General features: G+C 53.1%; 8 protein-coding genes across 8 annotated transcripts; 5 read left to right on the plus strand and 3 right to left on the minus strand.

The window, feature by feature from the left end:
* Window positions 1–2,283: 2,283 nt before the first annotated feature.
* K452DRAFT_280927 (uncharacterized protein) lies at window positions 2,284–5,281 on the minus strand (the record flags this gene model as incomplete). Its single annotated transcript, XM_033539475.1, has 4 exons — window positions 2,284–3,139; window positions 3,191–4,612; window positions 4,680–4,991; window positions 5,049–5,281. 4 exons carry the CDS (start codon window positions 5,279–5,281, stop codon window positions 2,464–2,466), a joined length of 2,643 nt encoding a protein of 880 aa, XP_033391542.1. The 3' UTR covers window positions 2,284–2,463.
* Window positions 5,282–6,228: 947 nt separating this feature from the next.
* K452DRAFT_322822 (glycoside hydrolase family 95 protein) lies at window positions 6,229–8,999 on the plus strand (the record flags this gene model as incomplete). Its single annotated transcript, XM_033544559.1, has 4 exons — window positions 6,229–6,719; window positions 6,771–7,000; window positions 7,057–7,497; window positions 7,559–8,999. 4 exons carry the CDS (start codon window positions 6,229–6,231, stop codon window positions 8,806–8,808), a joined length of 2,412 nt encoding a protein of 803 aa, XP_033391543.1. The 3' UTR covers window positions 8,809–8,999.
* A 919-nt stretch (window positions 9,000–9,918) lies between these two features.
* On the plus strand, window positions 9,919–11,096 carry K452DRAFT_196463 (uncharacterized protein; the record flags this gene model as incomplete). Its single annotated transcript, XM_033535959.1, has 7 exons — window positions 9,919–10,075; window positions 10,125–10,144; window positions 10,197–10,230; window positions 10,285–10,358; window positions 10,417–10,793; window positions 10,841–10,936; window positions 11,003–11,096. Coding segments are annotated over 7 exons (852 nt in total), but the record flags the coding sequence as incomplete, so codon positions are not given.
* A 563-nt stretch (window positions 11,097–11,659) lies between these two features.
* Window positions 11,660–13,382, plus strand: K452DRAFT_330009 (uncharacterized protein; the record flags this gene model as incomplete). Its single annotated transcript, XM_033545085.1, has 4 exons — window positions 11,660–11,749; window positions 11,805–12,930; window positions 12,995–13,263; window positions 13,314–13,382. 4 exons carry the CDS (start codon window positions 11,660–11,662, stop codon window positions 13,380–13,382), a joined length of 1,554 nt encoding a protein of 517 aa, XP_033391545.1.
* A 642-nt stretch (window positions 13,383–14,024) lies between these two features.
* Window positions 14,025–17,487, plus strand: K452DRAFT_313681 (uncharacterized protein; the record flags this gene model as incomplete). Its single annotated transcript, XM_033543682.1, has 5 exons — window positions 14,025–14,212; window positions 14,250–14,957; window positions 15,001–16,332; window positions 16,396–16,837; window positions 16,909–17,487. 5 exons carry the CDS (start codon window positions 14,025–14,027, stop codon window positions 17,485–17,487), a joined length of 3,249 nt encoding a protein of 1,082 aa, XP_033391546.1.
* Window positions 17,488–17,982: 495 nt separating this feature from the next.
* K452DRAFT_354223 (uncharacterized protein) lies at window positions 17,983–19,046 on the minus strand. Its single transcript, XM_033545877.1, has 4 exons — window positions 18,991–19,046; window positions 18,400–18,934; window positions 18,242–18,341; window positions 17,983–18,189 (listed from the first exon to the last, which is right to left on the minus strand). The coding sequence occupies exons 1-4, from the start codon at window positions 19,034–19,036 to the stop codon at window positions 18,118–18,120; spliced, it is 753 nt and encodes a 250-aa protein (XP_033391547.1). The 5' UTR covers window positions 19,037–19,046; the 3' UTR covers window positions 17,983–18,117.
* A 1,272-nt stretch (window positions 19,047–20,318) lies between these two features.
* Window positions 20,319–21,370, plus strand: K452DRAFT_260076 (uncharacterized protein). The gene is made up of 2 exons (XM_033538516.1): window positions 20,319–21,089; window positions 21,148–21,370. Exons 1-2 carry the CDS (start codon window positions 20,349–20,351, stop codon window positions 21,322–21,324), a joined length of 918 nt encoding a protein of 305 aa, XP_033391548.1. The 5' UTR covers window positions 20,319–20,348; the 3' UTR covers window positions 21,325–21,370.
* A 98-nt stretch (window positions 21,371–21,468) lies between these two features.
* K452DRAFT_303256 (uncharacterized protein) lies at window positions 21,469–23,254 on the minus strand (the record flags this gene model as incomplete). Its single annotated transcript, XM_033542705.1, has 4 exons — window positions 21,469–21,896; window positions 21,949–22,501; window positions 22,554–22,935; window positions 22,989–23,254. The coding sequence occupies 4 exons, from the start codon at window positions 23,252–23,254 to the stop codon at window positions 21,469–21,471; spliced, it is 1,629 nt and encodes a 542-aa protein (XP_033391549.1).
* Between the last annotated feature and the right edge of the window lie 270 nt (window positions 23,255–23,524).

A 23,524-nucleotide genomic window follows, 5' to 3' on the forward strand; every position in this document is an offset into this window, starting at 1 on the left:
CAACAGTTGCAGCATCACGAGGAGGAGGAGACAACTACAACAACAGTTACACGCAAGAGAAAGCGTACTACAACTGCCCCAGCACGCCCACGGGCTAAGAAGCAACAGCTGCAGCAGCAGGACGAGCCAATCACCGTTAGCAGCAGCAGCGAGGACAACGAGGACGACTGCAACACCATGGAGGAGGATAGAGATACTGCCTTCAGCAGCAGTGCGGCACCCTCTGTGAACAGAGAGATGCCAGCACGTAAGGGTCGTGGCACGAGGAAGGCTCGCTACGGTGACTAAACACGTGATAGAGCGGGCTGCGGGCAGGCGGAGGAGCGCGCAGCTGGCGGCGGAGGACGCGGGAGCGCTCGCGGGCGCGAAAAAGCGACGTTTGTATTATGTAATAACTCTCCTCTTCGCGTGCCGCGCTGTGACAGTGAGGTTGGAGATATGGAAGTTTTTGGCCAAATTTTGGTATAAAATGAGGGGTGCTAGTTCCTGTTCCCCGCCAGCGCGTCCTCGCGCGGCGTCGCGCGAGCGACTGGCGCGGGCGGGTTATGCCGAAGGCAACTTTCTGCCGGGTTATTACCCGATTAGGCAGGCGGTGGTGAGGGGGTGGTGGGTTTGGTTAAAATGGGTGGTGGAATTAACTACTGCCAAAGACAAAGCTACAACTCGGTTCATCGGATTATACGTCTTACAAACTCCTGTAATGCTTCTGAGCTACGGAATCATCTCCTATGTCGTGGGTCTCAGTGTCTACGTTCTTGAACCCCTATGGAAGGAGCCATGGGGAGACCACAGCAAGGTTAGTTTTCCAACTACTGCAAATGGAATATCGCACTTAACTTTGTCTTACTAGATATCCCTCCTATTCTTTGGTTATCTGTTTTTTGCCTTAATTTGCTATTTCGGAGTCGCAATCTTTGTGCACTACTATTGTGTTCATGAGAAAGAGTCATCCGATACCCCTTAGTTCAAGCTTCAACTCTGCTATCAGCGAACTACGTTACCGATAAGTCAGGAAAAGAGGTCGTGGAGAGAAGGGGCAGATTCTGCTTTACTGGTGCAAAGGACGTCAAATATCTTATTATTATGGAGGGCACCACCTTATCGTAATTGGCAAAGCCTTTGTTGAGATCGGGAAGAAGTTGTTTCCCATGACTTAGTTCTATTATCAATTTCGTTTTTTCATTTCTGCTATGATTGACGTGGAACAAAAACACCGACTTTGGAGTTTCCTAGGTGAGAAACTCAAAGAGATGGAAGCAAACATTGGAGACTGGGCGGAGATTTACCTCTAGCAAAAAGTATGGAAGAAGCCCTTTTCGATCTTCGCATCCATTTTCTCCATGAGTGACGAATTTGCAGCAGGTAAAAGTTTGTTCTCTGTTTCTTTAGGTTATCTGGATTCTAGTAACCACGATACTTCTCAACAAACCGAAAAATAAAGGCCTAAGATTCGCATTGTAAAATCCTAATTAACGGTTTAAATAGGATGACCCAACAGCTGCAGAGCCGTAGGAAATCCTTGTAGAAGAGGAAGTCTCAGATCTCATTATACTGGCTGCATCTAATCATTAATTGGTTTTTGCGTATTTATTATAATAGATTGCCGGTTTAATAACCTCTAACCACACGGTAACGTCCGTTACCGCAAACTAAAATCTACTATAAAGCGAGATAGTAATACTTATACGGAGTAGAAGAAGATACCGAGTTATAATATATAGCGTCTTTATATACTCTAAGATCTTTTCATCTATACCCAGGATTCAGGGTAGAAGCTAGGCAAGGAGTACTCTATAGGGACTACTTATATCGTCCCCTGTCTCGCCATACGGTGGATCTCGGTTCCCGGTAAGGGATGTTACTTAGCTTGTACCGGTACGTCCTCTTAGCAACTGCCGGGTCGAAAACATCTCCGCGCCATAATCAACCCCACAGGGCACGGCAATCTCTTCCGCTGTTCTGCCGTTGCTACGTTCGAGGTTTTATCTAATCGCAATATAAGGATTAATTAACCACTATCAGTAATACAAACATTGTATACTCCACCTTAAGTAAAGTAGAAAGCGCATCACACGGTAATCTAAGCTTAATCCCGCTATACTAACCTAATCAAAAAGCCAATTAAAAGCATAATCTACTCAAACATCTAGCCGTCTTCGCTAATTTGCGCCTAAATCTAGTCTCGGCCATATACACTAACACCTACCCAAGACCGCTAAAGCCTCAAACCCTGAACCCCCTATAGACACAAATTCCACAGTAATAGTACAAGATCTATATCTACGCCCTTGCTCTTATACCGAGAGAATCTCCCAACGCCCAACGAGGCTTCCGCTTCAAAACCAAAAGCCGCAAGCTGCAAGAACCCATTCCAAGCAAATCGAGCCAAGCTAAGCCGACAAATGCAACCCCGCAACGCCAAAAAGTATCATGACAATCATTTCGCAAACGTCCTCCTCTTGCCTACGTCTCCCACCAGTGGTCCTTCCTCAACTTACCACTGTTATTGCTATCCTCGGCGCTGCGATCCGTGCTCCTAGCCGCGCGGTGGTAGCCCCACCGCTCCCTCTGCTCCCAGTACCACCAGCGGCCCAGCCTCGACGCCAGCAGTGCCCACTCGGCGCCCTTGCGCCCATGCACACGGGCCACGCGGTCAGCGAGCTCGTGCGGGTTCCACGCCTCGACGGGGCGGTGCTCGAGCGGATCGGTCGCCGTGTCCGTGAAGCGCAGCGGCAGCGTCGAGCACAGCGGCATTATCAGCCGGTACGGCGTCGCGCCCGAGCTGACGGCCATGACGGAGCCGCCCGGGTTGATGATGCTGAAGTGCCACGGCTGCTTCTTGGACGCTGATGACGAGCCGTGCTTGGAGCCCGTGAAGCCGAGCTCCCGGATCAGTGACTGCCCTTGGTAGCCTGGCAGGAGGTGGTGCGCCGTTGCGCCCGCGGCGGTCTGGTCGATCGAGCCGGTTTGCAGCAGCAGGTCGAGGATGGTGGGGAGGATGGACGTGGGCGTGACTTTGGCCGGGAGCTGCACGCTGGGGAGGTGCGGGTGCGCGAATACAAGCGGGATGTCGAAGTTGGTGACGTAGCCGTTTTCGAAATTGGAGTTGGTGCCGTCGGGCGTGGTGAAGGCCATGCCGCTGTTCGTGTTAGCTTTACTTCAGCTCAAGAAACGCATAGAGGGCACTTACTGGTCGCCAACGAGCACTACCAGAGTCTCGTTGATTGCAGCGACCTCCTCGAGCATGTTGAAGATCTTGCCGATCCACTCATCCTGGTACTTGACCGTGTTCAAGTAGTTGTCAAACGCATCGTGGCCTTTGATTTTGTTAGGCTTCAGGTACTCTTCCCGTCCATCCCATCCCTTCGGCGGCGCAAAGGGATGATGCGTCGTGCTGGTGAGGTGCGAGAGGAACAACCGACGGTTCTGTTGGCGGGCTTCGACAAACATGTTGCGCATGTACGGCAAGACCTCCGTTTCAGGGTAGCCAAAGTAGTTGGACATGGGCTCTTTGGGCGGATAGAACTTGGACGACGCGTTTTCCAGCGTGTCCTTGACGATCATCTGTCCAAATCCCATTTGTTCGTGGAGTTTGTCCTGCGAGTCGAATTTGTCCGTGACGGCCTGCACCATTGCCGATTCCCACGGCCATGAGAGGTATTCTGGCTCGCCTGGTGCCGTCTTGTTTTTCTCCTCGATCGCCTTATTGAAAAGGTCCAAAACCTGCGGTAGGCACGGTTGGTAGATGGAGCATTTGGTCTCCTCGGTAAAGTCCACGGGAAGGGGGTCAACACCGCAAATGCTGGTGAGAAGACTTTTAAGCGTAAAAGCACTGCCGGTGATGGCGTTCTGCACGTTAATGCCGCCTGCGCCACTGCCCTTGTACGCATCTCTCCAGGACGCTGAACCAGCATCCAAACCGCTCCCATTTCCAAACCCGGACGACTCCCCAGTCAGAAACTCGGCATTTGGCGTCAGCGCGGCAAGCTTTGCGTCCAGTTCATCCCGAGCGGTAATCAAAGACATCTCGTCGTAAGTCCCCAGAATCTTCTTGTACAGTTCGCTGTCCTTCTTCATCGGAAACAAGTCCTTGCGCGTGCTTTCGAGACTGATGAGCATGACGTTCTTGATGATCGGTTTTTGCTTCCTGACGGCGGTCTCGACACTCTCCAGCAGCTCGTCGTCGAGATTGGACACCTTCAAGGGGTCACACTTCGGGTTGTAGGACCAGGTGCTTCCCGGATGCGGCTGCGCCTCGGTAGACAGGGATTGGTTGGTAATGCCTCCGGCCAAGACACTACCAGAGTGGTGCGGACGATGACATTCCTCTGACGGGGGGCCCCATTCGACGTCCGGTTCAAGCTTTTGAAGATCCATGACAGGGAAAAACACTGGGCCTATGGGCAAAGGCAAACAGAATTCCGAGTTGACCGGGTTGTAGAGCATAGAGGCAACCAGCGTGATAGGAAGAGATCCCGACATGTGCGCATACGGAGGGCCATGGGGCCGGACGGTCTGCAGCACACCTGTAGTGCACACAGCAGCAATGACGGCACAGCATGTTAAGACTGCTTTGAGTGTTGTCAAAGGGACTTGCTGCTGCTGACTCTCCCTGTAAAGTTGAAAGGTCAGCTTTTGTTTGATTTCAAAGGTTTGGGGAGGGTATAGAGCATGCTAACACTTCGATGAGGAAATTCTCTTCCTCGGATTTAGGTAAGTCCTTTTTCTTATTGTAAATGCTGTACACTTTCTTGAAGGAAGCTGCGATCCTCGCAAAGAGAGCATCTACACTGTCATAGAGGTAAGGCGATGAAAGCCAGGCAAGGCCCGTGAGAAGAAGTAGCGTAATAGAGAACGTGGGCAATCCCGAGAGGATCAGACCCAGGCCGGCCGGGTCCAGAGCAAGGCTGCCGGCAGCCATCCATTGAACTTCGCCGCCAGTCTCGAGATAGAAGGTGATCTGCGCGGCAGATGTGGTAGCAGTGAGAAAGCTTTTCAGATAGTCAGCAGAGCGGAAATGAAGTCATCAGCAAAAGGCCAAGACTGACGCCAAGAAGGCCCCCAGCAGCCTTGCGGGCGCAGTGAAGCGGCGGTAGTTTTGTCGATAGACGAGGAGCCTTCCGAAGGTGATGAGGAGGGCATCGGGCAGAAGGAAAGTCGGCGTGTACAGAAGAGTAAGCAGAATGGGCAGAGAGGCGCGGTGGGTGTAGAGGTGAAGCAGCTTGCTGGCAAAGGACGAGACGATGAAGAGAGAGTACTGGTTCTTGGTCCGGGCCAGCATGGACAGCGGCCAGATGACGTTGGAGGCCATGCTGAGACAGGACGCGCGAACACGACGACTCTCAACAGGCTCGAACTGGGGAGTTTAGATATATCATCATCCCCCTGGCACTCTGAAAGGCCCCAGGGCGCAGGGCGCAGCTGCCGTCGAGGCCATTGCGCGCGTGAGCCGTGCGTCAATTGCAATACGAGACGATCCTTTCAGGCACGCCAGCCTTTTCGCCGACGCTTTCTTTAATTCGCACGCACGCGACATGGCCGACTGACAAGCTTTTGCCGCGCCGGGAGGGCTGCGGGGGGGCGTTTGTGGGAACGTTGGCGCACTGCGGCTTTTTTTCAAGGTGTTGCGCCCGTAGGAATTTTAGGTAACCCGCGGACCCCGAACCAGAGTGAAAAACCCTCCATCAACGCCCCGACGCCACGTGCGAAATGACGCTCATCGACGCTCGAATACAAATAAGATAGACGCTCTCTTAACAGCTCATCATGGCCGTTGGGGGCGCAACCGGTTGTGAGTGGTCATGAGTGGACCCTCGCAGGCGGCAGCATACGTACGCCTTTCAAGGATATGTCATCGCGGAGCCGCATCAAGGTACAACAGCCATCACTCTTCAGCTTCTAAATTTGCCCGCCGTTGTGGGGCCAAGAGGCCGGGGGCGAGACTCGCCGTTTGACTCGCCATTTGACCGGCGGCGCAAAGCCCCTTGATTGGTGTCGCACCGCCACTCGACTACCTTTCAAACAATTCTCCGGTGATTGGTGGAATCATCAACTTCACCTTTGACCTTTGTTAATTGCTTCTGCTTGTGCAGACGCGTTCCTGTCGATCGACCCCGCATCTCATCAACATGCAGTTCCGCAGTTAGCCGCAAAATGCGGGGAGGCTTCTCTTTATAATAAGCATGTTTTCTTTTTGGCGTTGTCTCACAGCACTGACAGCCCGCCAACATGATCTTGCCGATCTTTCTCGGTCTGGCCGCACTCTCGGCTGCCGCCGAATTGTTATCGTCCGCAACCCCGTCCATAGGATCAACTACTATCTGGTACACGGCGCCCGCACCCGAATGGAATCTCGCCCTGCCCATTGGCACCGGCCGCCTCGGCGGAATGGTCTACGGCGGTACCCTATCAGAGCGCGTGCAAATGAACGAGGATTCCATCTGGAATGGCGGTTTCCAGGACAGGCTAAATCCGCGCGCAGCGACAAGCTTTCCCACCATCAGGGGTTTGCTGCGGAACGAAAGCTTGACTGCGGCTGGTAGCGCCGTGCTAAGGGACATGACGGGGAACCCAACCAGCCCTAGAGCCTATCACCCCATGGCCGAGCTATTTGCCGACTTCGGCCATCCTGAGGATCAGCTAAGTAATTATTCGCGCTGGCTAGACACTCGTGGTGGCTATGTGGGAAGCCAGTACAGCCACAATGGCGTGCAATATACGTGAGTGAATTGCCATGACAAATTAACACCCTCAAGCTAACAAACGTCGAGACGCACATCGTTTGGGTCTTTTCCCGCCAGTGTTTTGGTCTTGCGCTTTGAAGCCGACAAGGAGCAGTCCGTCACCACCAACATAACTTTGTTTCGAGAATTCAATGTGTCTTTCCATGGGGCGAATTTGAGTTTACCTGACAGCTACATCACTCTCCGAGCAGGCAGTGGCCAGCAGGACGGCATCAACTTTACCGCAAAAGCCCGGATAAACATTGCTGGGCAACAAGGTACGTACAACAACAACCCGCCGAATCAGAGAACATCCTGCTGACTCTGACTCAAGCCAATCTGTCCACCAACGGTACTTCCGTGGAGATTCGTAATGCAGACGCCATTACGATCTTCGTGGATGCAGAGACTTCCTATCGTTACTCAACCGAGGAAGAGTGGGAAGCGGAACTTGATCGAAAGCTTACAGCAACAGCTGATGTCCCATTCGAAACCATAAAAAAAGATGCTCTCGACGACTTCACCTCTCTCTCAGACCGGACGTCTCTTGACTTTGGATCTTCTGGAGATGTCGGCAAGCTTCCTACACTCGATCGTCTTCACCGGTATCGCAACGTGACAATGAACGGTGATCCCGAGCTTGCCACGCTGCTCTTCAACCTTGGACGCTATATGCTCATCACCTCATCGCGAAGTGAAGATGGCATTACCAACTTGCCTGCAAACTTGCAAGGTGTTTGGAGTCCGAGCTACAATCCACCGTGGGGAGGCAAATGTATTTGATTTTATGTTTAGTGTTTTTGGTGACCGCTAACCGATGCTAACGCTACCGACAGATACCACCAACATCAATGTTGAGATGAATTATTGGCCTGCTGAAATTACAAACTTGGCAGAGACGCACCTGCCGCTTTTCGACCTCATCGAAATCACGCGTTCCCATGGGAGAGACGTCGCGAAGAGGATGTACAACTGCTCCGGTTTCATGATTCACCACAATACTGACGTGTGGGGCGATGGCGTTCCGACAGAAAACGGAACGCAGTGGTCCATGTGGCCCATGGGAGCTTCCTGGCTCTCTTTGCACCTCATGGAACACTATCGCTTCAACGGCGACAAGGAATGGCTCGAGTCAACGGCATTGCCTATTCTCAATGAGGTTGCCGAGTTTTACTACTGTTACCTTTTCGATTACAAAGGCTACTATTCGACAGGGCCCTCGATTTCTCCAGAGAATAGCTTCAAACTGATGCCAAACCAGTCGGAATACCCCAACACCGAGTCGATTGACATTGCCCCAACTATGGACAATGAGCTGCTCTTCGAGCTCTTCTCTGCCATTGTGGAGGCTGCGCAGGAGCTTGAGCTCTCCGAGACGGATCCAGCTATACTGAAAGCTTCTCAGTACTTGGCTAAGATAAAGCGACCTCAGATCAGCCCGACCCTGGGTACGATCATGGAATGGCGCCTAGACTACGAAGAGAAAGCTCCAGGGCATCGACACGTGTCGCATCTTTTCGGCCTTCATCCTGGACGCAGCATCAGTATGGCTGAGACACCCGAACTCGCTACTGCCGCCAACGCTACTCTGAACAGGCGCCTCTCCAACGGAGGCGCAGGTACGGGTTGGTCGCGCGCCTGGACGATAAACTGGTTTGCGAGACTATGGCAGGGCGACGCGGCCTGGGAAAATGCCCAGATGTTCTTGAACGTTTCGACGAACGACAACTTGTTTGGCAATAACCCTTACCCAACGTATCAGTGCGACGGCAACTTTGGCTTCACTGCCGGCATCGCGGAAATGTTGCTTCAGAGCCACAACTCTGAAGTGCATCTTCTGCCTGCGCTGCCGTCGCCTGAGGTCGCCATCGCCAATGGCACCGTGAAGGGGCTTGTGGCCCGAGGGGGCTTCGTTGTAGACATCGCTTGGGAGGCAGGCAGATTGAAGGATGCGACGGTTGTTTCCAAGCTCGGGAGGCCCTTGACATTGAAAGTGGGGAACGAGGCGACTTTCGAAGTGAATGGGACAGACTACGCGGACACACTGCAGACACAGGAAGGCGAGAGCTTCCAGGTGACGCTGTAGGGCGATGGGACGACAAAGTAGGTGAGATGGAGTGCGTGCTGGCAGCTGGCAGCGTGGAAGTTTAAGCAATTGGATCTACGCGGACGGATCAGGGGATGCCTTTGGATTAGTGTTGCGGAGACGACACGGCTAGCGGCAGCGGCAGCGGGCCGTTAGAGGCAATGCAGATTGGTGAAGATGGTCCGCTCGGGGGGAAGCGTTCGAAACATCCGCCTGGAGAGGCCGGTGGGTGTTTCATCACGTGAGTGGAGCTGTACCATGTACGTGGTAGGCACCAAGGCTGAGTGTGAATGCTGGCAAGTCAAAATCGTTGATGATACTTGTAGGTAGGTGCCCTTAACAGACGCGGCCAGGGTGGGGTGGCAGCTCACCGACTTGAGGGACCAAGAGACGCCTTACGCCGTTGACGCGGCTAGGCGCGGGAATTGGGACGATGCTCGGGAAGACAGACAAGCCTCGGTATGTAACGCACGTAGGCTTGGTAGGGTAGGCAGCCTGAAGCGGCATGGTGCCAGGTCGCTGAATCGTGCAGCCGAGCTCCGGTGAAGCTGCAGCACACCAGCGAGCAAACCGTCCACAAATTTGGCCCGCTTCCCCCCATCCAGAGATCGCCCAGCATCGGCTGATCGACTGCAACGAGCAATCACTGTGAGGCGGGCAAGCGGGCGGTCGGGGGATTTCACGCTGGAGATGCGGCGCCCCACTGACACCACCATGGTCGACCGTTGCGGTGGAGGGCCTCACCGTGGGTGGCTTGAATCCTGCTGCTGCTACAGCCTTATCCCAGCTCTTACGCCCGCGCAATGATCAACACCGTACTCCGACATGTCCAGCAGGACCCAGTGTTTCTGCTTGACCAAAATCCCTTTCCGCTAGGATCTCCAGCACGCTGCGACACGAGTCGCACCAACATGTCGCTCATCTCGCCTATAAGCGGGGAGCCACTGCACCCAACAGCCTGTTTTGCGACCGCGTCGACCTACTTTCTCTCGCCGGGCTGTCCACCTGCCCCGTTGCCTCTGTTTTTTTCTCCATCGTATGGCTGGCTATACGTACACCACTACCCACCCAGGCGGCCCTACCAGCACCATCCGTGTTGCCCTGGAGACCCCGCCCGGCTATGTTGTCGACTTCGACCACCCCCAGCGCAAGGGCGATGAGACGGGCTATATCGTTTTTATTATTGGCGCCATCATTGCCCTCTTGATGCTGAGCATGAGACTATATGTCAAGTTTGGCATGGGCAGGAAGTTCGCGGTTGAAGATGGTGCGCTCCAGACCGGCTGAAACTCGAGTTCACTGCTAACTATAATCAGTTTGTATGATTCTATCATGGGTATGAGGAGCCTGCTTTTGTTAGATCGCATCTTCTCTGACAATAGCCACAGATATTTGGCCTTGCATGTCAAGGGTTGTTGCTACGTAAGTTTGCCTGTTGACTTCTGCGGTTTGATGTACTGATTGATTGCCTCGCAGATATGTGGATAAATCGGATCATGGGCGTGCACGCCTGGGAAATTCCGGCAGACAGATACAACCTATACAACCTGGTGGGTTTGTTTTGCTATCATTGCTCTATTTTATGCAGTTGGATTCTGACTTCCCCAGCTCATCATGTGCGCTTCAGTGCTATATGCGGCGTGCCTCGGCTCCGCCAAATTCTCTCTGCTTCTGTTTTATCGCCGGCTGGGTGACCCGATAACATGGTTTCGATGGGCCATTCACATCGTCATGTTCATCGTCGTGGGGTACACGCTGGGTATTATTTTCTCCCTCATCTTCCCATGCCATCCCGTCGAGAGCAACTGGGACGTCAATGTTATCGGAAATTGTGGCAACAAGACAGCCATCTACATTGCCACGGCCGCTCTCAACATTATCACGGATATCACCATTCTGACGCTCCCGATCCCTGTGGTGGCTGCACTGCAGATGTCGTCTCTCCAAAGGGTCGGAGTTATCTGCATCTTCGCAGTCGGCTCAATGTACGAACCCTTTCCCTGATTTACAGATTGGCGCTGACCGGCAACAGGACGTGCGTAACGAGTATCATACGACTTGTCGTGATCCTGCCAATGTTCACAGATTTGGACCAAACCTGGGCAGTGTCAATACCGTGCGTCTGGATGTGAGTACTATTGAAACTTGGACACCGATATCGCAACCCATAGCCGAGCTAACACCAACTTTGCAGTGTCGTCGAGGCTAATCTCGTCGTAATATGCGGCTGTCTGCCCGTTGCGCAGCGATTTATCCGCCATGTCGCCGGCCGACACTTGAGCAACAGCGAGGAAGCAACCCCACCCCCTCAGTATCCCACCCTCCACACCATCGGAAGCAGGAGGTCACGACCCCTGCACAAAATGCACATGAAAGGCGGTGCCTATGACAACATCGAGTTGGGATCTGCAGACATTACGGTCGACGGACAAATAGGGCAGAAGAAATGCTGGAGCGACGGGGCAAGCGACACGCCCATTGTAGATTGATCTAATATAAAGAGGCGGATGCCGAACACGGAAACCTGGCAGCCTTTATCCCACTTCACTCACGCTCAAACGGCCTTCTGGAAGTCTCGTCAGCCTTAGGGCTCCTATTGTCCCCTGTCGGTGATTTTCCTGGAGTGCGTTTCAAGGCCCTTGTCTCCGCAGGGATGCCATTGTGTCACAACCGAAGTCCTAATCCGGAGAGGTGGGGTGGGGACTTCTCTGTTGGCGCGCCCCTGAAACAAGCGAGCCTTTTACAGGGATGACTCGAGGTTAGGGCCGAGCCCGTGCGACTCTTACTGGATCTTTCTTAAGCCATTGCATTGTCACCGCCAGACCCTGACCAGTCTTTCCTTACTGTCAAAATGAGGTTCGATATAGCAGCCGTCACTGCGCTTGGGTCGGTGCTGGGATGCATTGACTCGGCTTCAGCAGCGGGCACAGTTTCGTCATGCGTATGCGAGCCGCACCCGCACCCCGTAAATAGGATGTTTCAGCTGACAAGTGCAGTGCACCGCCCTCGCTGGGGCTGGTTTCGAGAAACGGATACATTACCCAGGCCATGACGTTTACGAGGACCGAATTTCTTCGTACTGGTCGGTCGCGGCGCGAGTCAGGCCGCAGTGTTTATTCCAACCCCTCGACACGGCTGAAGTGTCCAAGGTCGTGCAGACGTTTGCCAACGCCAAGTGCAAGTTCGCCATCCGCAGCGGCGGCCATACCACTTGGCCTGGTGCGGCCAGTATCGAGGATGGCGTGACGATTGACCTCGGCTTGATGAACTCGACCACCTACCATCCTGGGAATGCCACTGCCGCGATTCGCCCGGGTGCCCGCTGGGCCTCCGTGTACGGCACCTTGGACAAGCTGAACGTGTCCGTGGCGGGCGGTCGTGCCGGCTCGGTCGGTGTGGGCGGCTTCACGCTCGGCGGCGGCAACTCGTTCTGGGCTGCTCGCAAGGGCTTCGTGTGCGACAACGTCGCCAACTTCGAAGTCGTGCTTGGTTCTGGCGAGGTCGTCAACGCCAACGCCAAGGAGAATGCGGATCTCTTCCAGGCGCTCAAGGGCGGCTCTAACAACTTCGGCGTCGTGACTCGCTTCGACATGTTCACTTTCCCTGCCGAGAAGCTTTGGGGCGGCGTCGTCGTGTACCCTTGGAGCACGAGCAAGCAGCAAATGAAGGCGCTGTCGGGCTTCACCACGGGTCTGAAGAAGGACCCGTACGGCTCCGCCATCGTGATCCTTCACCGCACGCCGGCCGGGGAGAAGATGATCATCAACGCGTACGAGCACACGGGCGGCGTAGCCGCGGCGCCCATCTTCACGGAGTTCCTGGCAACCGAGGGCGAGATCATGAACACGATGCGGGTGACGAACATCACGGACCTGACGACGGAGCTGGAGCAGGCCGAGGGCTACCGCGACACGTTTGTGACGATCTCGTTCCAGAACGACGAGCGCGTGCTGCAGAAGGCTGCGGCCCTCTTCGACGCCATGCTCGACGCCATCAAGGCCGACGGCGAGGACTGGCTCGCGCTGAATTTGTTCCAGCCGCTTCCGCGCGTCTTCGCGGACCGCGGGCTCGAGAAGGGCGGGAATGTGCTGGGCCTTGATCGCTTCAAGGGCGATAACGTTGGTGCGTCCTCGCGAGCGTGCTAGAGTCGTGTGAGGCGACGAAATGCTGACATCAGAACTCGCAGTGTACCAGGTCTACCTCGGCTGGAAGGACGTCGCCAACGACGCCGTCTTCCAGACCGCCGCGGAGAAGCTGATTGCGGACGTGGATGCGTTTGCCAAGAGCATCAAGAAGGACAACCCCTTCATCTACCTCGACTATGCGTACAAGACGCAGAAGCCGCTCGAGAGCTACGGCGAGGCGAACTTGAAGAAGATTAGGGACGTCGCGAACAAGTATGACCCCGAGCAGGTGTTCCAGACACTGGTCCCTGGCGGGTTCAAGATCTCGAATGTGAGTTGTGCGCCTGGTTATGCGTGGATGCGAGTGCTAACGCTGTGTAGGTTGGAGCTGAGGCTGGGGAGGGCAAGGGCAAGGGCAAGGGCAAGGGCTCGGAACACAATGAGTTATGAGTGATGTTGGCTTGGGCGTGCCTTGGAGGTTTTCACAACTTGTTGTGGAAACGCTGATGGCGGAAATGAGGAAATGAAATTGATGATAAAGCGTTATGGTGATAGGAGACAAATGGCTAGACCGGTCCAGCTGCAACCGCTACTAAGCATTTATCTCTACCGCTGACACTGTGTATGTGCGCCTCAGCCCGCGCCACTAAACTAGATCGGTCATTGTTTTTAGCCTCCTTCCTTACGACAGTATGTAGTATACTAACTTGGATATTATTCGTCAACAGTACGGTCGTAGAACTCAGTTTTAGGTATACGGGTTTTCGCTGGATTGCTAAACTTTCCACGACGAAAAACATGCTACAGTTGTCCTCCAGCTAGCTGGAACACAAATATCAGCTGAGAACCACTACGCCACACGCCACGAGAAAGCGTCACAGACAGTAGCGCGAGCGCTCCTATCTTGCAGCTGAACTTCAATGGGGGGCCTACACAATATATATTCACTCCTGAACACCTCAAATTATTTTTCTCATTGCTGCTATTGTTTGCCGCCCGTCGCTTGCTGTCGCTCTTTTCCCGCATTGCGCGGTGCAATCTTATGCACCTTACGACCAACTTTGTTCATTCCTTCCTAATCTAATAATTACCATGAATTCGTCGCTCTTCGCGGCGATGGGCATGTACGCCGCCGCGGCGTCTGCATTTCCTAGCTTTGGCAAGCGGAGTACAGGAACGCTGGTGTGTCCGAGTGCTGAGACAATTACTGTCACTCAGAGCGCGGATGTAGGCACTGCTACACTCGAGCCGCAAAAAATCACTGTGACGGACGTCCGTAGGTAAATTTCGACTCCGATCACTTACCACATGCTAAAGGTGCCCAACAGGCACGTCAACAATCACCTCTACGTTCACAACTACATCAATCTCCACGATTCATCTCCTTCCGGCGACGCAGACACTGACTCTTTCCGCCGCACCTGTCGTTGTCACTCTTCCGGCTCAGTCTCTCGCCCAATCCCTCTCTCTTATCCAGGGTGGCGGCCAGCTCGCGTCTCAGACGCTTACTCTAACCGTGACGGGTAAACCGAGTGTTGTTGCTGTTCCCGCTGAGGCCTTCCCGCCTGTGACTCAGACAATTACGGTCACCTTGGCTGCAGCTCAGGGTGGCTCTACTGGCATTGCTGTTTCTCCCTCGGGACCAGCATCTGCGCCAGGATCTGTCGTTGCTGGTTCTCCTGGCTCTACTGTCGGTAGCTCCGGCTCTGGCGTTGCTGCATCGCATGGATCTGCCTCTTCCACGGAAGCACCTACCGCTGTCATCATTTCGGCCTCCGCCGTCGCTAGCTTTAGTTCTGGCGCCGCTGCTCCTGCTGCACAGAATGTCAATTCCGCTGCCTCCGCTGTTCAATCTGTTATAACGCTCCCTGCAGCCGCACCGTCTGTCGTTACTGTCTACGGCTCTCCTTCCGTGATCAGCGTTCCTGGCACGACGGTCCTGACAACTATAACTATTGGCTCCAGCACAACAACTACGCTATCGTGGTCGCTCCATCTGTTGTTACTGTTTCTGGTCCTCCAAGGGTCATTACAGTAACTGGGGAGCCAAGAACGGTCACGATAACAGCAAACGAGCAAACGAGCAAAGTATTGTAACGGTACCGGGCCAAACGGTAGTGATGACAGTCCCGGCCTCTACATCGTTCATCACGGTAATTTTGCCTCATACTATCACTGTCAGTGCTGTTGAGGTTTCTGCTTCCACTATCACAATCACTCGCACAGAGGAGGTTGTTACAGTTTCGAGCACACCTACTCTCCTGTCCGGCTCTTCCTCCTTGACGACTATTTCACTGCCGTCTACTACGGTTGTTAGTACAGTTGTAGTTCCAGACTCAACTCTCATCTCGGGCTCTGCAGCTACTACCCCTGGCCCTAGCTCCCTTACTACAATCATACTGCCGTCTACCACGGTAGTCAGCACTCTTGAGGGCTCCGGTGAATCCACATTGGCTACCACTTCCAGCTCTGCCATTCTTTCGACCAGTACTATCCCTGCGACCACGTTTCTCACAGTCGTTCCGCAGGGTTCTACTTCTGTTATCAGTACCGTTGTGATCCCTGCTTCCACTACCACTGTTATTAGTGTACAGTCGATGACGACAGCCACTCTGGCTTCTTCTATGATTGCCAGCTCCGTTCAGTCATCTTCTTCGACTGAGGCTGAAACTGGTACTTCAGACGCATCCGCTTCGGAGACTGAAACTACTGCGACCGAAACTACTACCCTAGTATCTTCCTCTTCTGTCATCTCAACTGAGGTTTCCACAATTGAGACCGTTTCCACTGAAGTTTCGACTTCTGCCTCGATGGAATCTTCAACTGCTGAGGTTACCTCAACCGACATCTCTACTTCCGCGCCCGCTACCTCGACAATGACTTCACCCGCTGAGGCTGCTACCACCGAGGACTTTTCCGCCACCACAATTGGGACTTCTACTGTCGAGACGGCTGCTTCGACTGAGACTTCCACTACTGAGAGCTCGCTCTTTACGCCTGTGTCCGTAACTGATGCTCCATCATCTGGATCTTCCTCTGGCACACCTATCACAACTGAAGCTTCCTCTTCTATCCCCACAACCTCGAGCGACATTTCTGATACCATTACTGCCACATCGACTGAAGCTCCGACATCTGTCTCAGATGACCCTATTACCTCTACGGCCGCTTCCCCCTCCGCCACTGCTGCCGCCAGTATTGTTAGAAACGGTGATTTTGAGGACATTTCGCTCGCTCCTTGGGACTTCGACAACTGTAACGGACAAGCTGAAACATCCGATGTTCACAGTGGGACATACTCCGTTGAAATTGACTATGATGTGTCTTCGTCGTCCCCAACAGACACGTACAGCAGTCTGGATGTTAACCTGACTCCTAACGCGCAATACATCTTCAGCATGTAGATCAAGGCGCCCGACACGGACATTCAGTGCGCAGTAGTGGTTAAACTACCGAGCGTCAGCAATTTCATTATTGGAATACCCGGAGTTGAAGGCCAAGACTGGCAGCAGCTGACGTCGACACCATTTACGGCTGTGAGCGGGCAGGATACTCTGACTGTTGGGGTGCAATGCCGAGAACTCACCATAAGTATTGGACCGTCAACGAGGTACTACCTTCTGGATGATGTGGCGATTACAATTGTGGGAGGCGAGACTAGCACTGCGACAACGGAAACCCAGGCGTCTACTTCTTCAGCCGCAAGTACTGCTACTGAGGACCTGTCATCCGCTTCTCTAACAGCAACATCGACTGAGGCTTCCGTTCCAGTCACTACCAGCGCGGCTCCTGCTTCTGCTACTACAGCTGCTGTTAACTTGTTCTCCGATGGTGGCTTCGAAGATTCCAGCGTCAGTTCGTGGTCCATTTACGGTCAACAACAGAACTCTATTGTTACTAGCACGGTACACAGCGGCTCGCAAGCGCTTCAACTCGACTACCCTGTTCAGGAATCCGCGGTTGATATCGGACTCAGCCAAGCAAGCGTACCGAAGCTGGATCCGCCGGCACCTACTGCAGCGTTCAAGCCGACCTTATGTCAATTATGCTCAGCCTCGTCTACGACAGTTCCAACCCGGGCTCCGATTGGATGCAGTTTGTCGGACTGCCCTTTACGGTGACACAGGCTGCAGATTCCATCCAGCTTGGGATCAGCTGCTTTTCTACCGATAACAGTTACACCGGCATTGATGGGAAAGATACTTTCTGGTTGGACGACATATCTTTCTCGCCTACTGAGACGGTGACTGGCGTTACGGCAGGCGACGACTGCCCTGCCCCGCTGGAGCACGTGGCGTGTCCGCTTAACCATGGTGCATTCTATGAGACCAATGGCAAGCGCTTCAATGTTGTATGCAACGAGGGATACAAGGATTCTATTACTGCTGCGTACAAGAACTCATTGGAGGATTGTATTGACTGGTGCAGTACAATGACTGGCTGTGTGGCTACTTCGTGGCGCAATTCTTACTGCGTATTGTGGAGTAGCAGGACAGTTGACCAACCGTATGTGGGTGGAGGGAGCGCGGTTTTAGTTGATTCCTGCTCGGGATAAAGAAAGCGAAAGACCGTGGGAAACTGTAGGAGAAACATTAGAGGCCACGGAATTCCTTGTTCCCGTACTCTTACTCCCCGCCGTAGTGTGTAACTCTGTAAATCTATCCCCGCACTATGTCCCCGCAATACTCCAACACTTATTCCCGAAGAATATCACTTCATATTTTCAAGCTACTGTCGATCAAGCTCATTTGCTCGTAATTATCATTTCCCAAACTGTGGCAAACATGTGGATTGGCGAAAGCTTGTTGCCCGACCCGGTTGAGGCGTTTTGGTGGAAGATGGTGGCTATTTATAATGTAGAAGGAAGAACGGACTGTACGCCCGATTAATTTAAGCCGTAATTCGTTGCAAAACACCTTTGCGATTGGCCTGGTGCATGTCCTTATCATGTTGCATTGAGAGGAACGGGGGAAAAGCTGAAGACAAACCCGGAGAAGGAGCAAATGTTACCCATTCAGCGGAAGAAAGATTAGAAACATAAATGACTTGTCATACACTCATAGAATTAGAGGATAGGATATTAAAACAACATGGAATACTTTCATTTGCGAGTCGTATTCGAACGTGCTATTTTGAGTATTGTATTCTTACCCATCTATCTTACGAGATCTCCCCTTTACAACCTCTACCATGGCAGAGTGTCACCATTCCACTGGAAAAAGCGGCCTGAGGTGGTTTCTCTCGTGGCGTTATCGACCTGCACAGGAGCTCGTTAACAATGTAAACGTCTAAAAATGCCGTGTACGTACCACACTGGCTATGCCATTGACGCTTTCTTCCAGCGTTATCTTGGCCCCGTCCATACCACAAAGCTTAGCGGCAAACTCTCCCATTTCGGTCTTGACCCAGCTAAATAGAAGAGCAGGGTGTTAATAATCTGCAGTCGTTCGGAGCAGAGCAGACGTACCCAGGATGAATAGAAAACGTGGTGATGTTTTCGTGCTCGAAGTGCATCTTGCGGCCGAGATAGTTAACCAAAGCCTTAGAAGGTCCGTACGAAGCGTGAGGAACGCAAATGTCTTCCATCCCAGCAATGGTACCGCCTGAAGAGCTGATGATGATAAACTTAGGAGCTGTAGCCTTGTTCAAGGCGGGAAGAGTGGCCTGGAAGAGGATTACGGGGCCGTAACCGTTAACTCTGACATGAAGATCAATGTCGCTGATCTTCACATCGGCAACCTTTGGCATTCCAGTGCCAACGCCGGCATTGGCAATGACAACGTCAAGGTAAGTGATCGAGTGCTCGTTGGCCAGCTGCTCCACAGCGGTAGCAGCGCTACCTTCGTCGAGGCTGTCAATTCGGACGACAATGAGCTTGCTGGAGCTACCAGCCGGTAGCTGGGTCAAGGACTGAGCACTGGAGTCCGCGGGATTACGGACGGCAGCGACGACAGTGGTTGATGGCCGGGCCAGATAGGTCTCGACAAGGCCACGGCCAATTCCTATTAGAAGAAAATTAGTTGAAGTACAAAAAAGCATTGAGTATGGTTTCCCAAACCTCTGGTCGCGCCAGTGATAAGGTAAATAGTGTTGGAAGCCGACATTGTTGCAGTGCTGAACGTGGAGAAGAGGAGCGGACTGAGGATTTTATACCCGTGTTGGCATGGAGAAGGTACGATGTACATGCGGGAACGCCAAACTTTCCGCAAATCATGTTGCGAATATGCGGCTAGCCTCACGTCTTCTGATTCGTCGCTTACGGGACATTCCGTAGCCCCCACGCTCTATTTCGTAAATCCGATGGTTAACTCCTCAACCCTACATTAAATCCCTATACCTCCGTTACGCCCTCTATCCCCGCTATGTCCTTTATGCGCTACTGCTTACTATGACATGGAAGATCAACACCGATTACAACAAAATGATAAGATTACCTTCGCCTTACAAGGGCTTCTATCTATTTTGTTAATGTATATGCTAACTAAATAGCGCATATTCAGCAAAATAGTGTGTAGTAGTTACTCTTTTAAGTACTATAAGTAATGTATACCTCTCGCATTATTATTTAGGCGCCTGCCTTAAAAGCCGGTAGATCCACTTAAGTTATAATGTGGAAATTATATAATGGAGAATCTGACGTGAGATTTCTACACTGCCTCGATAAGATTACAAGTGCGCTATAAAACGTATCTTATAGAAGAAGTTTACTCGTCTCGCATATCGTACCCTAAAGCTATATCTCACTCTTTCGTAATACATAGACGTTTTTGCTGCTCTTCATCTACTTTACATCCCACCTAGTTGCGACCCGGAGCTTCGTCATGACATCTGTCTGGACTACAACAATTAAGAACTTAGAAATTGCTAAGTATATACAAATAATCCGAAGAACAGAAAGTACGGAGATAACCACGAGTAATAACAGAAGGTGTAAGTAGATTACAAGGTTAGTATAAACAAGTTTATATTTAAATACCGGCTTGGTAGAGAGGTCCCGCGTGATACCGAATTAGCGGAGCGATATCGACGAGTAAAATGAAAGATCCTTTCTCAAAAAAGCTAGTTCTATGCACTCCTCACGCACTTGCGTTATCCGTCTTTAACCCCGCATTCACATTGTACAGGAACGAGCAAAGATAGGCGCGGGGTAAAATCACTATTAGAGCGACAAGGCATGATAAGGTTATATAAAGAAAAAGCTGTCTACCTATCGCTTCTCACTTATCTTTGTTTGCATTGTTTTGCTTTTCCAGGTTAGCGCAACCCTACCAGTCAGTATTTCGCAGTGTCTGCTTTAGTATTTAAACACTGAATACTTGAAGAACAATCTCCTTTCTAACCTACCAAACAATCCACATTTTCTCTTCCATCTCCCCTTAGCACTTAGCATCTCATAAATTTCCATATTGCAGCATAATGCCTTCCCTAGACCCTAACGAACCCCTCGACGAATTCGACGCCCTTACCGTCACCAAAGACGAAGTAGTCCAATCGCTCATCCGCAACGGCGGCTGCATAATCCGCAACATCCTCAACACCGACGAAACCGCCTCCCTCGAAGCGCAAATCCGGCCCTTCCTCTCCGCCGACCAGCCCTGGGACGGCGACTTCTTCCCCCCGCAAACACGACGCGTCATGGGCCTCGCAGGCAAAGTCCCAGCCTTCATCCGCCTGATACCAGGAAACCCGCTCTACCGCGCCGTGTGCGACGAGCTGCTGACCTCGCGCTATGAGTGCTGGTTCGGCGCCCGCAAAGAAGTCTCGCTCTCCAGGCCCCAGCTCAACAACACCATCGTCTTCGCTATCAACCCCGGCGCCCGCGCCCAGGACCTCCACCGCGACGACATGGTCCACCATAACGCGCTGCCCGCCATCAGCGCTGAGCAGTACGCCATAGGCCGGGATACCGGGATCGGGTTCTTCGTCGCGGGCACGCGCACTACACGCGCGAATGGCGCCACGCGCTTCGTGCCGCGCTCGCATCTGCAGGCCACGGGCACGCCGCCCAACGAGAATGATGCCGTGTATGCGGAGCTGGAGCCGGGGGATGGGTTTGTTATGCTGAGCTCGTGCTATCATGGCGGCTCGGCGAATACAACGGTTGATGAGGAGCGCCTGGTTTATAGCTGCTTTATGACGAAGGGGTTTTTGAGGCAGGTGAGTTTTACGGATGTTTTTGAGACTGTCTCTAGTAGCGTCGCTGACGATTGTATAGGAAGAGAACCAGTATCTTGCTAATCCAATTGAGAAAGTAAAGGAGTATCCGGCGGACATTCAGCAGATGATTGGGTATCATATCAGTAAGCCGTTTCTCGGCTGGGTGGATTTGCAGGACCCAAGGAAGATGCTGTTGAACGAGGGAGAGACGCTTGGAGGCCAGGATCTGTTTTAGATGACGAGGGTTTTTTGTTTTCATCAGGCAGCCATTCAGAATCAATCACATCAATGGATCCCGGTATTGTCGTGCAAATTATTGATTATTTCAAGCGCTCGTAGTTAAAACATCGACTACATACTCATAGTTCCATGCCCTCGCTTACGCAAGCCACTCAGCCTTCGACCTTCCCCTCGACCCCGAAGGCACCTCATACTCGAGCTTGGACTTCTCGAACTTGAACGACGGAGCCAGGATCGTGATATCCTCATCCAGACCCCACTCTTTGCCGCTCATATTGGTGAAGTTCTCCTTGTTCTCGAATAAGTCCGGCCGCACCTTCTTGTACTGCTCCAGCATCTTGAACAGCAGCGTCTGCATCTCGTCGTAGTGGCGCACCATGAAGCCCTCGTTGCGCGCCAGGATCGCCTTGCCCTGCTCCTCCGTGTACTGGCCCAGCCTGTAGTACCAGATGTTGTACTGCGTCAGGCTGACATCGACGTCGAAGGTGACGTCGGACTTTGTGCGTGCGAGCAGCGCCTGCACGATGGCGGCCGCGCCGACGAGACCGGTCTGGTAGTCGGAGTTTGCTAATTGCGTCGTTAGTCACTGGCAAATATCAAATCGCGAGATGAGACTTACGCAACAAGGGGACGACAGGCTCGTTGAGCCCCAAGAACTTGCCCTGCAGCCAGGAAATGCCAACAAGACAATCGCTGATCTGCTGCCAGCCCGAGCGGTAAGCCAACGGGCCCTTAAAGCCGTAGCAGTTCTCGCGGGCATAGATAAGCGACGGGTTGATCTTCCTCAGCGACTCCGCGTCGAAGCCTTGCCTCTGCAGCGCACCCGGCCGGAACCCATCAATAAGGACGTCGGCGCCCTTGACCAGCTCCGCGAACGTCTTCTTGCCCGCCTCGGTCTTGAGGTCGAGGCTGTGGTCGCGCTTGCCCGTGTTCAGGTCCACCCAGGTCCAGGTAATGTCCGGGAGCTTGTCCGAGGTGATCTTGAGGACTTCGGCGCCGAGCAGGGCCAGCATCTTCGAGATGACGGGGGCGGCGATGACGCGGCTGAAGTCGATTACGCGGATGCCCGCGAGGGGCTTGTAGGCCGTGTTGTTGGCGACTTGGGGCCATGAGGAGCGCGGAGCCTTCCGTGGGTTCAGGTTGTACAGCGGCTCGGCGCCAATGATTTTGCCCTGTCGTGGTCTCATTAGATGCTTTTCTCCAAAGCTTGATAATAGTGCTTACCTGCTCGGTAGCGAAGAACTCCTCGGGCGTGTTACAAACGGTGCCCGACTGCATGTACTTGTCGTTGGCTACCTTCTCGGCCTCGGCCGAATCCCACTGCGCAACTTTCTCGGCGTAGATCTTGATCGCCTCTTCCCTCGTCACGTCCTGCTCCGTAACGCCGACCATTTCCATCGTACGCGCGGCGTTCATGGAGCCGTGCAGGTGGTACCAGCGGCCATCCTTCGTCTGGTATACGTTCGTGGCTTCCTGGTGAATCGGCTTGCCCATCACGTACAAGTCTCCCTTTGCCATCTCTTTCTTCAGCTGCTCGTTCTGGATGAACGGCTGTCCCTTCACGGTGGGCAACAGGATGGACAGGAGGAACATGCTCGCAATGTCCCTGTAAAGTACTATTAGAGACATCCAGTGACAGATATCCGTTTCTTCACTTACGTGTTGACCTCCACATCCTGGTACTCGATTCCGTACCGGTCAGACGCGACAGCGCTCGCGGCCGCAGACACCAAAGCAGTCAATGCGGAAGCAGACTCGGTAATCTTGCAAGGCGTAGGGATGAAAGGCTTGGAGTCGGCTCCAGTAAATCTGATCTTCTTTCCGGCCTCCAAGAAAGAGTCGGGGAGGCCAAGTCTTTCCGCATCACCCAGGACACGCTCCTGAAAGATGCGCTTGGATTCTTCTTGGACGTTGTAGTTCTCCATGGTGTGAGTATATCTTCTGTAAGGTAAATTCTGGAACAGAAAACCAGACAGCAGCACAAGGGAACACTCAGCCTTTTTGTAGGGCTGGCCTGTAAGGAGACAAGCGCACTGAACACATCATTGCAGGCCTAGACACCTGCACTACCCCCGTTGCGCCACCGGCTCGCCACGCAGAGGCTCTCCGTCCCTAGCTGCCGTGCGAAATGTCACGATATATCTCCGATATGCGAGGCCTAAATTCGCCCTTGTCACGCAGGGTCGCAGGGATCC

The sequence above is a fragment of the Aplosporella prunicola genome, assembly GCF_010093885.1.
Source record: "Aplosporella prunicola CBS 121167 unplaced genomic scaffold K452scaffold_76, whole genome shotgun sequence".
Classification (NCBI taxonomy): domain Eukaryota; kingdom Fungi; phylum Ascomycota; class Dothideomycetes; order Botryosphaeriales; family Aplosporellaceae; genus Aplosporella; species Aplosporella prunicola.